Source organism: Rhinopithecus bieti, unplaced genomic scaffold (assembly GCF_001698545.2).
Source record: "Rhinopithecus bieti isolate Rb0 unplaced genomic scaffold, ASM169854v2 scaffold_14700, whole genome shotgun sequence".
NCBI classification, from domain to species: domain Eukaryota; kingdom Metazoa; phylum Chordata; class Mammalia; order Primates; family Cercopithecidae; genus Rhinopithecus; species Rhinopithecus bieti.
In genome coordinates this window covers 1,566,972-1,583,741 of record NW_016808194.1, presented here as the reverse complement: position 1 = coordinate 1,583,741, position 16,770 = coordinate 1,566,972, and the positions used below count along the sequence as shown (strand labels likewise).

General features: G+C 37.8%; 2 protein-coding genes across 2 annotated transcripts in view; one reads left to right on the top strand and one right to left on the bottom strand.

Moving 5' to 3' along the window:
- Nucleotides 1-5,083: 5,083 nt before the first annotated feature.
- On the top strand, nt 5,084-5,509 carry LOC108537918 (putative uncharacterized protein encoded by LINC01465). The gene is given in 2 exon segments (XM_017885690.1): nt 5,084-5,325; nt 5,327-5,509. Coding segments are annotated over 2 exon segments (393 nt in total). The 5' UTR covers nt 5,084-5,104; the 3' UTR covers nt 5,499-5,509.
- Nucleotides 5,510-14,915: 9,406 nt separating this feature from the next.
- Nucleotides 14,916-16,770, bottom strand: part of MON2 (MON2 regulator of endosome-to-Golgi trafficking) — a 128,758-nt gene continuing 126,903 nt past the window's right edge. The window contains 1 exon segment of the mRNA XM_017885694.1: nt 14,916-16,487. Coding sequence (XP_017741183.1) covers nt 16,324-16,487 — 164 coding nt within the window. The 3' untranslated portion in view covers nt 14,916-16,323.

Genomic DNA, 16,770 nt, shown 5'->3' with positions numbered 1-16,770 from the left:
ATGCAGGTACAATTGTAACAAAAATCAATGGGAACTGGCTTTTTTTAAACATACAACTGCAATATCAATAGTGGTTTTGGAGCAAGGGCTCTAGAACAGGTGTATGAGTGGAACTCAGGTTTGAAAACTCAGGTGGTCCATGGATTGTCCTCACTACATTTCTGTAATTATTATTATAGGGAAATGTATTCCTTTTACAATGCGAATTCCATAATGTGGAGTGGGTGTTTTTTTGTTTTTGTTTTTTTTGGTTTTATCTTCTGTATATCCCCAGCGCCTGGCATATAGTAGGTATCCGATTCACCTGTTGAATTTATCTGGAACTTATTTATTGTGTATAAGCCTCATTCACTACAAAAAGAAATGAATGGCAGATAAGATTCTTATTCTTAGGGTTTTCATCTAAACCCTTAAGTACGTAAATTTGTTTTAAAACAAGAAAATATACTTTAATTTGCTTATGTATCTGTTTTTAGAGTTTAGTCAGTTCTTTCAGCTGTCTATTATGGTAACATTAACTTGGTGTTACTATTATGACTAAAACTAGCCCATGCCCTGTATCTACATAATACTTCTGTTTAATAAGGACTTTAAAATATACTATGTGCAGAATACTAAAACAGCAATCTCTGAATCTTAATACCTTTTAGGTAGTTACATTCAAAGTGAGACAAAACACCCTTAATTGTTTATTACTCAACCAAAGCGCAGTTAAGGGATTTTTCATGTGTAACAGAAAACACATGACAACTACATATATGATCTAAACCGTCAATGTCTGTGTACAGTTTTTAGTCCTTAATTTACTTGAATTTTCTGTGACACATCATACTGTTTGGCTTTCTGCAAACTCCTGACTTCCATGATAAAATAATCTCAATTATATTATAATGGAACGGAATTTGTAAACTGATTCGAAGAAAATAATATATTTTCCACAAGTGTCTGATATTGAATAAGAGGAAAGAACTGGGAACTTATCCTTAAAAACAACACAAGATTTGTATTTTAGGTTTGTTCATATTTGATATAACTAAAAGACTAGAGTTATACTATCAGGTGTCAGTGGTATGCCTTAAAAGGACCCTATTCACAAATTTAGTGGTCAAAAATCCTGTGTAGGCACAATTCCATCACATCTGAACAAAACAGCACTTTTAAAGAAAGGTAACTGTAAAACAAATGTAACCAAAAGAAAATTTTTCAACTTGAGATAAGAAAACAAATCCCATGTAGAACTGCTATTTCTCTTAATTCTGATGACACTCCCAGCATATCTGTAGCAGATAATATGAAATTAAACTGTGAATCACCTAGAATATCGTTATCACTATGATTGTCATCTCCAAGATCTCAGGCAACAAACATAACCAAAAGAAGTCCCTAAATTACTACACTATACTATTTGGAGTGCTCCATACTTCTCTTCCTTTAGCTCGTTCAATCACTTTTCTGTCCGGTCTCAAAAGTGAAGTACGTCACTAATGTTTTTCTTACCTGCCCACATTTTCATTATTTATTTAATTTCTTGAGACAGAATCTCAACTATTTTGTCCAGGCAGGCCTCAAACTACTGGGCTCCAATGACCCTCCTGCCTCAGCCTCCAGAGTACCTGGGACTACAGGTGTACACCACTGCACTGAGCTCACATTTTTTTTTGGACAGAGTCTCACTCTGTGGTGCAGGCTGCGGTGGTGCAATCATGGCTCACTGCAGCCTCAAAGTCCTGGGCTCATGAGATCCTCCCACCTCAGTGTGGACCACAGGCACGCACCACCACACTCAGCTAATTACATTTTGATTCTTAAAACACTTCATGTAACATCTTTCCTGTGTTTTCCTTTGGGGCAATGACCTAACTATACAATTATTTTGCTTTCCCCATGGTGCCCAACAGGGATAACCTAACAAAAACACTTAGTGAATTTCATTACACAATCTTAAAAATAATTTTCAAATTTTTGCTTAATTATCTAGGTATCTGTAGCACCAACGGCTTTTCAGAGTTTATGACAATGGTCATTAATTCTCCTTTTGGGTATTACCAGTCTGGCCTAATTCATTTTTGAAGATGATTGTCCTATTTACCTTTTGCTGTAGAAATTACGGAGGTGATTATTCAATGGGAACGGAAATTAATAGTACCTCCTTTGTCAGCTTTCTTTACCATGGAGGGGGTGGAGTGTAATAAGCAATAGGGTGAGAGAGCATGTAGCTAGGAAGAAATCTCTGCCTTTTGGGTGCTTTGTGCTTATATACTTAAGAGCTAATCTGTGCTGTCTGGTGCCTCTGGCAGGAATTCTTTGGGGACCACTCCACAAGACACAATCTCTTGAGTGCACCCTTGCCTACCTGCCAAAAGGTTATTTTAAAATAGCTTGTAAACAACGCTTTTCTATGTTAGATTAGCAATCAGAATTTTGAAGTATGAAGCAAAACTGTGTTCTCCAAGAATCTTCTCCATATGGTGTGTCCTATATACCACAGCATCATCTCCATTTTCAATTGAGGATGGCATTTATTAAAATGTTATTACCATAATCCAGCTTTCCTTTGGTTTAGTATGTACTTATTGAGAAGGGCACTCAAAATACGGCCTTATTACTTTCCATCAGTGGCTTTTTGCAACTACAAATTACTTAAATGCTTGACAGTAGACCTTTAACAAAAAAGTTAATTGCACCAAGTAAATGTCAATAATACTAAGTTCAGAAAGCTGTATTTTTGATAAGGCAAATTCATCTTGTAGGAAACTGTCAGCAAGGAAAATGTTCAGTTGGTAATTTTCAGTTGGTGTGTAGACAAATGTAATTAGCAGATTCATTTTTAAAATTGGAGATTAGAGCAGAAATACATCTATGGGACTAAAACAAGTCGGCTGGTGGCAGTATTTTCTCTTGTAATTTGGGAAACAGTTAACCTCTCAAAGTACCTTTACATCCAGTAACTCAAAAATGTTACTACTATTTGGGCAATGTGTAGTTGTGGATACCATTTAAAAGTACAAGATATAAAGTAAGAACACTGAGCATTTCTGGTGTGCTTATCCACTGAAAGTTTAAATTACCAGCAGAATTTGTTATACTTTGGGATGCAGATTAACAACTGTTGATTCTCCATAAAAATGTTAGAATGTAGTGGGTTGGATGGTTACCTTGGTTGGTTGAATGAAGTGTTTTGGAAAATAAAATCATAATGCAATTAGCATGTTATGATTAGTTTCTCCACAAACCAAGATTTGACATAGCACCCCAGAGGTTTTCATTATTTAAGAAAACAAGCACTTAAAGCTTTGAATTTCCTCTGCTTTGCTATCAAGAAAAGCATACTTCAAGAGCCAACATTCAAGTATTTTCTGCATCTTAAGATTCAAGGTAAGGTTCTTCACCGCCCTTTCCACAATGAGGCCGCTCCATCCTGATGAGATCAGATTAAGTAAGGTTATTCTCAAGGCTAAACCAAACTCAATCAAGGTACATATATCAGATCACTTTTGAATGATAAAAGCATCAAACTCCTGCTGAAGGGTTTGGATGGTTTAAAGAACTGCCTTTTTTTTTTTAACAGAGCATCAGAAAACCATACAAAATTGTGATTACATTATATTCAAAACTACCTATTCTGTACAAACACAGATCAATGTTCAAAGAAAAGTACTAAACCTGACCACCTATTTCCCTCAGTGAAAATAAAATGCAAAAATATAAGTATCTGGTTTTCCACGCAGACTTCAGAGTATTAGAACACTGAGTATTTTCATTAGTTATCCAAACTACCTTTTTACTCTATGCAAAGGTATTTTGCTATTAGGAGTAGTGGCCACTCAGGAATCAAAATGAGTGTTAGTAGATTTTAAACTCAAATCTAGAAACCACACTTTCAATTCCTAGTCCTCTTCTCCCATACAAAACCTCAAAGATGTAAGTACCACATAACATTAGAATCAAAGGTCATAAAAACCAAAAAACCAACCCACCACAACAGCAGTATCTGAGCCCCAAGGTTAAACTAAAAAGAAAAAAAAAAAAACCCAACAAAAAACAAAACCATTCACAGCACACTGTACATAGAATTTATTTGTTTGCCTCATACATTAAAAAATCAGAATAGTGCAATTACCTACAAATAAATTCAATCTTCTCATTCGCGGAGTTGCAAAGTTTAAAGAGAAACTTTAAATTGCTTTGGGTTTACATTTTTGAAGACACGCTCAGATTTACTAAGAGAGCATATCAGAAACCAGATCTAAAATGTTAAGGCATAAACTTTAATTATCAGGTCTACTTCTGTCCCTATAAAGCCAGTTCTGCAGATCGCTCATTCCACTCCAACCTACAGCTAAAGAACGAAGTAAAACAGGTACACACTAAATCTGGCATTTAACTGCTGAAAGAAGCGTTAGAATTCTTTAGGGTGAAAAAGTTATCTTACACAATTCCACTCCTTCCTTCAAGAGAAAGAATTCAATGGCTTAGCTCTTCCCCCACCTTTAAAAAAGATCGCGGTCCACCCCACTCCCCTCAATTCCTTCTTCCAGGAAAATGTGAAACTAACGGTTTCCTTGCTGGCCGCGCGGGCCGGGCGCCGAGGCTTCGCGGGCTGTCCCCAGGCAGCGCCCCGGAAAACAAAGGGGATTCCCAGCCATTGTCCTCCGCGGCGCTGAGCATCACCAGCACTAGCAAGGCAGTAGCTTGCGCAGTTATCTCCACAGCGGGCAATGTCACAACCCGACCAACAGCACAAACTACTACCTCAGCCAGGGCCATGGTGTAGGGGAGGCACGGGACCACGCGGAGGGCAGCAAAGCGGCTCCGGCGCTTCTCCGTCCTTCCTCTCTGCCGACGTCGGCCCGCCGTCCCTTCTTTTCCTTTCCCTTCCCCGCCGCGCCGCGCCCGAAGACCCCGCCCAGCACCCAGCGCCTCGGCTGCTCCCGGCGCGCCCCGAGAGCTACGGGGATCAGAGGCGGCGCCGGCGCCCGGGTGTTACAGCCGGCGTTCTCTACGTCAACCACCGCTCTGAAGAAAGGCACCGGTGTCCTGCGGGGAAAGCCGCTCCCTCCACTGCCCGAGGGGAGCGCGTCGCCTCACCTCTCGAAAAAAGGAAATGGGCGGTAAAAGCGCAGTCAGACACCAACTGGTTCTGGACGGCCCCCGAGAGGCAGCGAACAGCACTCCCGCGCTTCGCCCGCTAGGAACTGCCGCCACGTCCCGAGCTGCGCCGTTCGCGCCCCTCCCTGCTCCGAGCCCCCGGTGGGGGCTGGGCTGCGGCCGAGCCCGGCACCCGGGCCCCTACCCGCGCCGCGCTGCCGCACCCGCCGTCGGCCCGCTCGGCGCCGACCATCTCCGGGGCGCATCTTGCACAAACGGCCGCCGGCTCCGCCAAACAGCAGCTAAGGCATAGCCGGGAAGTCCCCAGGCCACCCGTTCCCCAGCACCCTTCGGGGAAATCCCGTTCAGTTCTGCAGGAGGCGAAAACGGAACAAACGAAAACCCCTTAACAGTGAAACCGGGCCAGGCGATGGCCCGGGTGGCGACGGCGACGACTCGACGCGTGCGGACACGAGACCCGTCTCGCGCTCCGCTGCTCCTGTGCGTCCGGACGAACCTTAGAGATCACTTAAGGAGGCTCGCGCGCTACTCCTCACCACGTGACCGCCCCACCGGGCGGCCCCCCGCGCCGCCATCTTACATCCGGGACAGAGGCGGCGTCCCTTTTCCCCGCCTTGGCAAGCTTCGACGTGCCACCAGAAATCAGCCCCGAAAGCGGGGACCCCGATTCCACGTCACCGGAGTGCTGAAGCAACGGGCGATGCCCTCCGTCGGCTCAGCGGGGAAAAGTGGAGTCCCAAACTTTTTTCGGCCTTTGCCCGCAAAGAAGATGGCGGCGCATACCGCCGCCTAAGCGGACACGTTGTACCCTGGCCGTGGTTTGAAGTTTCCGGCACCTCCTTTCCCATCCAGCAAGGACACAATCATAAGAGCCCCACCCACGCAGGGTGGCTGCTGAGCTACATTCCGCAGAAAACAGGCGGGAAGGCTGCGGCACAGCTCGCTTTAAACGCAAACTTCTGGGACTCGTGGTTTTGGCTTTTTCTTTTTAAACCAAGTTAGGGAGAAGGCTGACTGCCATGGAGCCACTTCTACTTTTGGCCCAGACAACTTATGGGATTTTTTTTTCCTCCCATTTAGAGATTTTTTGTAGGAAGTTAACAAATTATTTTAAAGAAAAAGTTAGGGCTTGTCATATAAAACACAGGACGCCCAGTTGAATTGGAATTTCAGATAACCAGTGTTTTGGCATATGTGTGTTACATACATTTTTAAAATTGTTTATCTGATATTCCAATTTAACTGCGCATTCTCAATTTTTAATGACTGATCTGGCAGCCCTATCAGCCTTATCCCTGAAAATCCAGACTACTCATGACAAAAGTAAGGAATGGTGGGAAATGAAAAGCATGTTTAGCTACAACTTAGAATTGTCTTTGCCCAGACTTTGATCCTTCATATCCTTGTATAATTCCCTTTCTGGCAAAATAAGATTTTTTTTTCTTAAGCTATTACGATGTAATGTTGGACAACAGATCCTTCTGGCCAAGAGGTTTAATTGCAAATTAAAAATTAAATAACTGGCTTTTTGTTTCTCTTCTACATGGTATAGGCGATGGGACCCAAACAATTTCTGAAAGTACAAGTTTTCAAGTTAAAAATCGGCCTGCCTGACATATTTCATAACATTTTTACGTGCATATTCAGAAACTTTCCAATTAAGAATATTTGTGTAAACATAATACATTTGCAATTAAGTGCTTGACAAAGCATAAACTCACCTATCAATCACTAAGCATAAACTCAATCAAATCATAAACTCAAAGCATAAACTCACCTATCGATCACTTACCAGAAAGTCTGTAGAAACTTAACACCATCCTTCCTTGATAAGCAAAGATTGGACTGCCATGGGGCTCAACCCTCACTGCTCATTCACTGCACAGTGGATCAGATTATTCTGCACCAGAGCAAATGTCCTTTGCCATAATGGCACAGATTTTTAAATGGCCATTAAACAGCTGTTTGGTCTATGGTATACAGATTTGTTACAGCAGTAGTTTCTAGCTAAATTTAGTCATTACGCTACTTTATTAGATTCCTTTCCATAATGTTTTTAACAGTGCTAACACCAATATACTCATCATCCACATATAATGTACTGTTACGATCAACTTTTTCTCCCACCCCCCATAATATCAGGAATCTTAAGTATCCTTTCTCAATATGACCACCATTAGTGAATCAATCCTTTATCATCACCTTGTAGCAAGAAAATTGCAACAGCTTCCTACTTTAGTTTTCCATACTGTATATATCCTATCCTGCTTATGATTGCAAGTTTATCTTCCTTGGTTTCATAATTTATTCTTAAATCACTCCAGACCGCTGCCATCTCAAATCTAAACTACTCTCCTTGGCTTTCAAGGAATTTTATGAAGGGATCCAATCCTTCACAGCCAACCTTGTCTCACACAGTACACCAAAATGTACTGTTTTCTATTTCACAGATATACCTTGCTCACAGTATCTTTGCCTGAAATCCCCCCATATAGCCTTTGAACTCATCTAAAATCTAGGTAGCCATCAAGACTCACTTTGAGTTCTGTCTTAACCACTGAGCTTTTTCATTTCTTTAAAAAAACTTCCTTCTGACTACTAACAGCGATAGTAACCTGAACCACAGAAGACTAGGCTAAGGTTCCCTATTTTATGATCTCATTTTAATCTGTACTTTTACTGTACTTTACATACTTGTTAAAAGGTCTGTATTCCCTATAAAACTGTAAACTCCATGAGGGCAGAGACTAACTCAATGCCTAACACAAAATAGGGTCTAAAAAGTTGTTAGCGATACACCAGTATTTAACTGTATAGTCTTGTATCCAGTATTATTTTATATATGCAGTTTCCTTGACTAGCTATAATAAGCACTTGAGAGTGCTCCAAATAGCTTCTGTCACATACAGCAAGGACAATTATTAGCACACAGCAGAGTCTTAACATTCAGTGGTTGTCCGGTGAAAGGCAAAAAATTGGTCCCTATTGTGGGAAGACGTGGATTTTCTGGCCATTCTTGAATGATGTGTGCCAAATGTATTTTACTTCCCTAACTACTTAGTGGTGATAATGCTCCAGGCACAGCACTTTAGAACACACTCCATTTTAAATTCTGTTAAATAACCACTGTTAACTCCATTTCACAGAGGAGGACACCAAAACAGGTTAATTAACTTGCCCAAGGTCACGCATTTAGTAAATAACAGAGTTGGGATTTGCATCTAAGAAGTCTGGCCCCAGACTCTGGGCTCTTAACCACAATGCTGTTGTTATAACTTCTTACAACACACAACATATGTTTTAAACAGATAAAATGTTTTAAACCTGGACCAATAATAAAAACCCAATGCAACTTTCAAGGTCATCGTTAAGACAAATCTTTTTTTCACAGTATTTGAAGTTCTTTGTTATGTTCAAGTATATTTGTCCCAATGCCTCTCATAGAAATAGTAATTGCCTCAAGAGTATTTTTACTTTATTTTATAAGTCTTGGATTTTAATGGACTGTAAAACATGAAACTATTGTACTGTAGTAGAAATAACTGCTTTTGAAAAAGCAAGACAGGCCGAGACGGGTGAATCATGAGGTCAGGAGATCGAGACCATCCTGGCTAACACGGTGAAACCCCGTCTCTACTAAAAAATACAAAAAACTAGCCGGGCGAGGTGGCGGGCGCCTGTAGTCCCAGCTACTCGGGAGGCTGAGGCAGGAGAATGGCAGGAACCCGGGAGGCGGAGCTTGCAGTGAGCTGAGATCCGGCCACTGCACTCCAGCCTGGGTGACAGAGCAAGACTCCGTCTCAAAAAAAAAAAAAAAAAAAAAAAAAAGAAAAGCAAGACATAGTGATCCACCTGGACTTTAGGTATGTGACTCTAGGTCCCCTGATCACTTCAACCCCCGATCCTTGACTCTTCTGTAAAATGAAAATAACTTCTTTGCAAGGCTACTTTGAGGATTAAAGGGAATCATAAAGGCAAAACCTTGGCCTGCACATACTAGGTACTCCAGAAATGGTGGTTAAAATTAGCTTTAGAAAAATTATTTTAACTATATCTGACTACAGTACACACTGAGTAATGTACAAATTCTTGTTTTATACTTTCATTACATAACAAAAAAAGGAATTTTAAAGCAAATTATTTTCTTTGAGAGGTAGAGGTAGTCTGGCATTGATATGGACAGGCAGTTTCAAAACAGCTTCACCAAATTAAAAAAAAATGCTCTTAAGATTAAGATAATCTAATCTACATCAGGATTACATTTTACTTGACCTAGCATTTTTACTTAAGGTTCCAAATCTTTCTTTCTAAACTATTGAGAGACACTTTGTGTCTTCTGTTTATTTTTTCATTTTATATATTAATGGTTTTAATAAAGCTCTCAAGAACATTTCCCCTTTATTCTATAATTTTTTTTTTTCCAAACTGATCATCCTAAACATGTGACTCACTACTGGTAAAGTCTTTAAACAGAGTAAGTGATGTGGGGTATCAATAATGTTTCAGACTTAATGGGGATGAGAAAGCAAACACAAAGTATATTCAAGAAAAAAAATGAATCACTGGTCAGATCCAAAGGTAAATTATCAAAGTGGTTATGATTTCAAGTTATAAAGAAATACTAGTATTGCTGAAACATAATTAAAAACCTGGAATCATGCTTAATGGTAACTGTAAAGCAAATAAAGGATCTGTACAATCACAGTTATAACTATATAGCTTTCATGAAAAATCTATCCTAGACTACAAAGAAAATTTGGGTTTGAGGCCAATACATTTTCATGATTATAATACATAACTGATACATCTCAACAACATAAAAATTGTAAGAAAAAAAGTAACAACAGTGGTATTACTTTCAAGAATTGTGTTGGGAACTAAAAAAGAATTTCACAAAATTAGATAAATATATCCAGTCTGACATAAACACCATATGGTAGCTGCCTTAAGAGACAGGAGTTGTATGTTATGTGTTAAATTATGACACAGAGGTAGTAGTAAGAGATGGAAAGCAAATGAAATTTGCACAGTTGGGTCTGAAGCCTAATATTTTATTTTTCTCGATAAAAATAAAATTGCAACATTAAAGGTATGGAGTATTTTTCTCGCATCTCGTAAAACCTCATAGAAGGAAGCAGTTGTTAATATACTGCGATGATTTTCCAAATAATGGCATGGTTTAGCTCTTCTCTGGCTGCACTGTTTATTGAATTTTAGTTTAAAATAAAACTTAGTGTAACTACATTCACAGCAACCGAAAATGGTCTCAAAATTTAATAATTTTTTCATATTTGAGGGGATAGAATCAATACCACAGTATAATTAGGAAGGTTTCAATTGACCTCTGGGTGAAACAAGCACACGGACACCAAATACACCCCAGAAAGACTCAGATATGAGAACTATAAGATTCCAGGTCTTCCATCAAATACTGCTTTGCAAGAGAAAAATGAAAATAGTTGAAATACATGGGCAATATATGCTGCCTCAAATCCTTCTTGTAAGTAGGCAGTGTCAATATTATAAATCAATAAATATTAAGATGGGATAAATCTAAAACATCTGCCTCAAAAAACAAAGATCTCCCTCACCCCCCCAAAATCATAAAAAACAAACCAAAACCCTAATTAAAAATTTTTTTTGAACTAGAGATAGGATCTTGCTATGTTGTCTAGGTTAGTCTCAAACTCCTGGCCTCAAGTGATCCTCCCACCTTGGCTTCCCAAGGCGCTGGGATTACAGGTGTGGGCCACCATGCCAGCCAAAACACTCATTTAAACAGGTTTTATTTTTATTTTATTTTATTTATTTATTTTTTCTTTGAGATGGAGTCTCGCTCTGTCACCCAGGCTGGAGTGCAGTGGCCGGATCTCAGCTCACTGCAAGCTCCACGTACCGGGTTTACGCCATTCTCCTGCCTCAGCCTCCCGAGTAGTTGGGACTACAGGCGCCTGCCACCTCATCTGGCTAGTTTTTTGTATTTTTTAGTAGAGACAGGGTTTCACCGTGTTAGCCAGGATGGTCTCGATTTCCTGACCTCGTGATCCGCCCATCTTGGCCTCCCAAAGTGCTGGGATTACACGCTTGAGCCACCGCGCCCAGCCTTAAACAGGTTTTAAATACTTTACTTTGAGAAAAGATATATAATCTCTCTATCCACATAACAGAAAAGATATGATTGTTCCAAATTTAGATGCTGAATCCATCATATTTATAGCAATCCCATTTTGTGAGCATCTTGGCTGCTGAATCCCGTGTATTCATAAAGTCAGTAGGAGTTATAGTCACAAATTTTTTTTTTTTTTTTTTTTGGTTTTCATGGCACTTCCAGTTTTTGGAACATATTACTTTAACTTGTTCAGCTATTTCAAAATGGCAGGGGAACTTTACCTTTGCAAAAACGCAACAGTGGCCAAAGTGGAAAGTATTTCTAGAATCTCATTTAACAGGAAGGCAATGAGCAGTGGTTCTACCACTAACAGCTCCACTTTTTCTGAGCAAGGAATAGGCACAATTAGAGAAAGAGCTGAAAGAGAAGAGGCAGAGAATGAAAGAGGAATTAAAAGAGAAAAATCAGGGGAAAGTATAAGAAAGATGGTAACGTAAACATAAAATTTAACAAGGAAAAAAACACCAAAGAGAGAAGGGGGAGGGAAGAAAGTGATATCCAAGAAAAAGGAAGAAAAATAGTCAAAGATCTCTCTTATGATATAGTAATAAATTTATCAAACTTGAATAATTGCCCTGTCATTATAAAATCAACTCCACACTCAAATTACACATTTTTTCCTCTAAAGAATTAGTAACTAATTGATCAACATCTTTGTTTAGAAATAAGGAAATCGCTTTGAAAAGTCAACATGCCTAGAGTTAAATAAGAGGTAGAGTCTCCGTCCATCATTGCCTCAGAATTAGTCGAGATGACCAAGAATATTCATATAGAACTTGCCACATGTTCTTTTAAATAGCCAACGCTGTTATTCGAAATTACTGGATTTGTAAGACATTTAACCCCCTCTGAAATGGGTCTGTATATAAATCAAGATACAAAGACGTTATTTCTCTTTCTGACTCTATAAACACTTTTCATTCAAATGAAAGCACTATTCTACTTTCCAGAGATACAAAAACTTTAATTCAAGTGATCATGAAGTATTAAAAGACTTTCCCCACTTTATATAAATTGGTAAAATACTATGTGGTATGACCTCCCATTCTTCTCATGAAGGATAATTTTTTTAAAAGAAAAATTCCCTCTAATAATGTAGATAAATACAACCCAGGAACACTAAGCACAGTAAAATGTGATACTTTATACAAGATCAGCTATCTGCCAAAATGCCAAACCTAAGTGGAAATCTAAGGAACATACCCAGCTGCTGGCAATGCTTTCAGAGATCATTTTTGTCTACATGTGTGGTAGTTTTCTATGAAAAACTGTAATCCACAATATTCTGAGCCTGCACACTAACCCATTCCAAGGGTGGCACAGTCAGGGGCTCCTGTAAGTGTTTTGCCTTGGCTAGACAGACTTCACCTACAGCAGTCTCTTGAAAACTTGGTTGCCCATCTGAATTATTCTGTATTTGGGGAGAAAATATTAGTCATTATAAAGTAACTACACTGCCCGTCATTGACACTAATGTAATAATGACCACCTTATTAATAAAGAATATACTTCTGTGTTGTTTTCTAACAGTGCTCCATAACTTATGCTAATTCATCCTTAACTGTTTCTTAACTGATCCTTTGGCCCAATGGTTACCTGGGACTAGTGGTACCCAACTGTGACAATAAAACAAAATACTCTTTAAAATTATATTGAGAAAGGACAAATAATCTAGTTGTTACTGGCCTGCCATAGAAATAATTTAACTATTATTCTCCAGAACAAAATATTCATCTAATTGAATTGTTCAATTCAATTAGATGAATATTTACACTAAATTGTTCATCTCTTTCTTCTGATGATACATACAAATTTAAGGAATATAGCAAGAGTTGAATCAATAACCATATATGGAAAAAACAAGAAACAAGAGAGATGTTAGCTGTTAAGTGAATAAAATTAAAAATGAAAGCAAGTGAAAAGTTCTCTCTAAGCCAGACTTTTATGCCTTTTGTTTGTTTTGGAACCTAAAAGGCTCCTAATAAACAATGTTACAAATGTATACAATAAAATTAACAAAACCTTAACAGTAGTTATAAAGAAATACTAAAGACATTACAAAATGATGTATTTTTTTCCCTTGGCAGTGGTAGCATCATAGGAAACTAAGAAGTAATCTATGCAAGTTAACAATTAGTTTATTTCCTTTATAATGGACAAAATGGCCAGAAAAAGACTTTATTAATCATACAATTGGTGGCATATGCCTGCTGTCCAGCAATATGAATAAGACAGGCACTGGCAGTGACAACAAGTGATGATGTGAGGCTTAAAACTCATGGTATTGGCCAGGCGCAGTGGCTCATGCCTGTAACGTCAGCAGTTTGGGAGGCCAAGGCGGGCAGATCACCTGAGGTCAGGAGTTCGAGACTAGCATGGCCAAAATGGCGAAACCCCATCTCTACTAAAAATATAAAAACATTAGCTGGGCATGGTGGCATGTCTGTAATCCCAGTTACTTGGGAATCTGAAGCAGGAGATCGCTTGAACCCGGGAGGCAGAGGTTGCAGTGAGCCAAGATCATGCCATTGCACTCCAGCCTGGGTGACAAGGCGAGACTCTGTCTCAAAAGGAAAAAAAAAAAAAAAAAAAACTCATAGTATGTCTAGTAAGTATCACAAAGGACATTTTTACTACTGTTTAAAGGGCTGGTTATAGACTCAATGTGCCATAAAATGATCTTATCTTTGAGAGCTTCCTTTTTGAATCTCCTGGCATCTAATAATTTTACACACCCCAGTTCTTTTGGTCACTGAAGAACTCAATTCATACTAACAAGGAAAGGACAATGTGTTCCATACTAGTAATCAGAATATTTTAGAAAATGCAACATAGAGGAATGCTTGACTCAAGGGAATGAATTAGTGTAGTGACTCTTGGAGGGTGACAGGAAATATTCTGGAGGAAAAGCCTGTCAAATTATACTACCAAGGGGGCCACCCACTTGCTTCATACTAAGACTGGCATTTATTACCTTATTATATGATATCAACACATTCACTATGTTTATGTTTTGAACTGTAGGGCATGGTCCTGATAAAGCAAGCTTTGGTTCATATAAATGTATATTGCATACACTTCACTCATATTTAACTATTTAATTATCTTAATTGCAACTGATCTGTTATTTCTCAAGTATAGACCATTTTCCTTTGAATAAATGCATGGCAATATTTTTAACATGTTCCTGAATCGGTACCCTACCCTTGGGTTATTCTGTTTCAATGCTTTATCAGTGATTATGTGGATTTTTCTAATCCTCAATTTAACATACCCAAATATAGAAAATAAGTACATAGCTTGAATGATTATTTTTTACAACTTTAAGGAAAATGCTGAAAGCAGAACTTATGAAATGCCATATTTTACCTTAATTTTAGGTGAAATAATAAAATAGAAATTCAGTAATTCATGTAAATAAAAAATATTCCCTCAAATAAAGACCTTACCACATTTTACAGATAATAGTACAAATTAAATAATTATACAATTATAATAGCCTCAAAACTGTATCTCAATCACGACTCAATTCTAATATCTTTTTGCAGTTTTATGATTATTCTGGAGAAGCTGAAATTTGTAAATTCTATTAAGATCAAAGACCTTCCAATACACTAAAATAATACCGAGACCATTATGATTTCTTATGAATAATCATTGTTTTAAACATCTTTGTGTCTTCACATAAATTATGAAAATTTAACTCAGAAGAAAAATATTATAATCCATAATCCAGTAAATAAAAAATACAGTGAGCTAGGTCAAAGTCAGTATTTTAAGAAATAATTAAGGTATTGTACTCAAGAGCACTTTTTTTTTCACTAGGATAGGAAAGTGAAACATAATTAGCATTTTACTCCATGACAGCAAGTTCACTGCACTTCTAAATGTTTGACTATCTCCAAAAATACACTTTTCATTGTTTTATAATACACACATATTTTATACTTGTGAGTTAACATAGGTATTTTTCTTGAGAAGACATTACAAAATGAAGCACTGGTATGAACAAAACCTCACCGGCAAAATTTTAGAAAATCTGAAATCATCTTGCCTGGGTCATAATTCAAAGACAGTGACAAATGTTGTTAGGGGAAACAAAATCAGTAGAAATATAAAATATGAAAAGTCTTTAAAATCCAGACAGCAAATATAAAAAACAGACAGACTTCAGTGAAAGCTTGGACAGCTATTTAAAGAAATGAGGTATGATGAAGTCATAGTGCTACAATATGTATCTATGTATTAAGAACCTATATTTCAAAGTTGCAAAATCAGCAAATCATAAACTATTTGCTGCTGTGTTCACATGACCTTACTGGTCAGACGTTTAATGGTCACTAATAATACATTTAAAATAAGCATGAAGCTAACTGCATGATCATATGGTGAGCTTATCCGCCACATAAGAAGGCAAATTATAAGTAAAAATGTAAGCAAACAATTTTGTATTAATAATAAATAGAGCTTTAAGCATTTAACATTATCAATACATTTAAAATTTAAATAAATGCAACTATTTTATACAGAACTGTACCATTTATTATACACACAAGTAAGTTCCCTTTGTTAACAAAGGCTGGTTATAGATAATATGGAATGTTACAGTACCATCTTGCATAAAATTCTAGTACAATTTTGTACTTGAAAAAGGGTGCAAAAACACCAGCCTAATAAATCTGACTGAATTGAAATATCTCTTCTTTCTTTTTAAAAAGTACATCATTAACCACATACACCACAAACTGTACATAAGCTCACTTTAAATCACCAATTGGAGATATGATAGCATGTATATTGTAGTGTTAATTATCCCTCCCATCAGTTTAATTTATTAAAGCCTTACACTGCTGTTCATTCAGGAGCCTTTGTTGATGTGCAATCTTGTAATATGAATTACTGAACTTAGGTAAGTACAATTTAAAGGAGGCCAACAACAGCTGCCAAGAATTATTTGCAGTAAGAAATGTCCTTCTCACAGAAGACTCACTTGGGAGCAAACATTTTTTAGAATATCTTCCTTCTTTCAAATATATTGTAGCCGGTCAAGATTCTCCATTTTGAACTCTGGATGCTGGTGGTTGCATGAAATCCTTAAAGGGAACTAGTGCCTCTTTAAGTGCAGAACAGACTTCAGAAGAAGAGCAGGTGATGCATTCTACTAAAGTTGGGTATAAGGCAATTACTTGTGCCCAGGTATTTCCATCAACTGTAATGCAAAAGTATAAAACCTCAAAAGGGTAGAATTAAATAGCAGAGATTATTCAATTAACAGGAACACAATCCTTTAAACTGAATGTAAAGAAAAAATTCTGAAATACGAAGATTCTACAAGCTTGTATCTTTTATCTTTTAATTTTCAAAGATTTCCTGCTATATGTAATAAGGTATAGGAAAAAATATATGTTCAGTGTGCAGTCATCAGTAACAACAAATTTGATAAAGTACATTTTAAATGGTATTTCAATTTGCGAAGGCTCTGAAAGCTAACA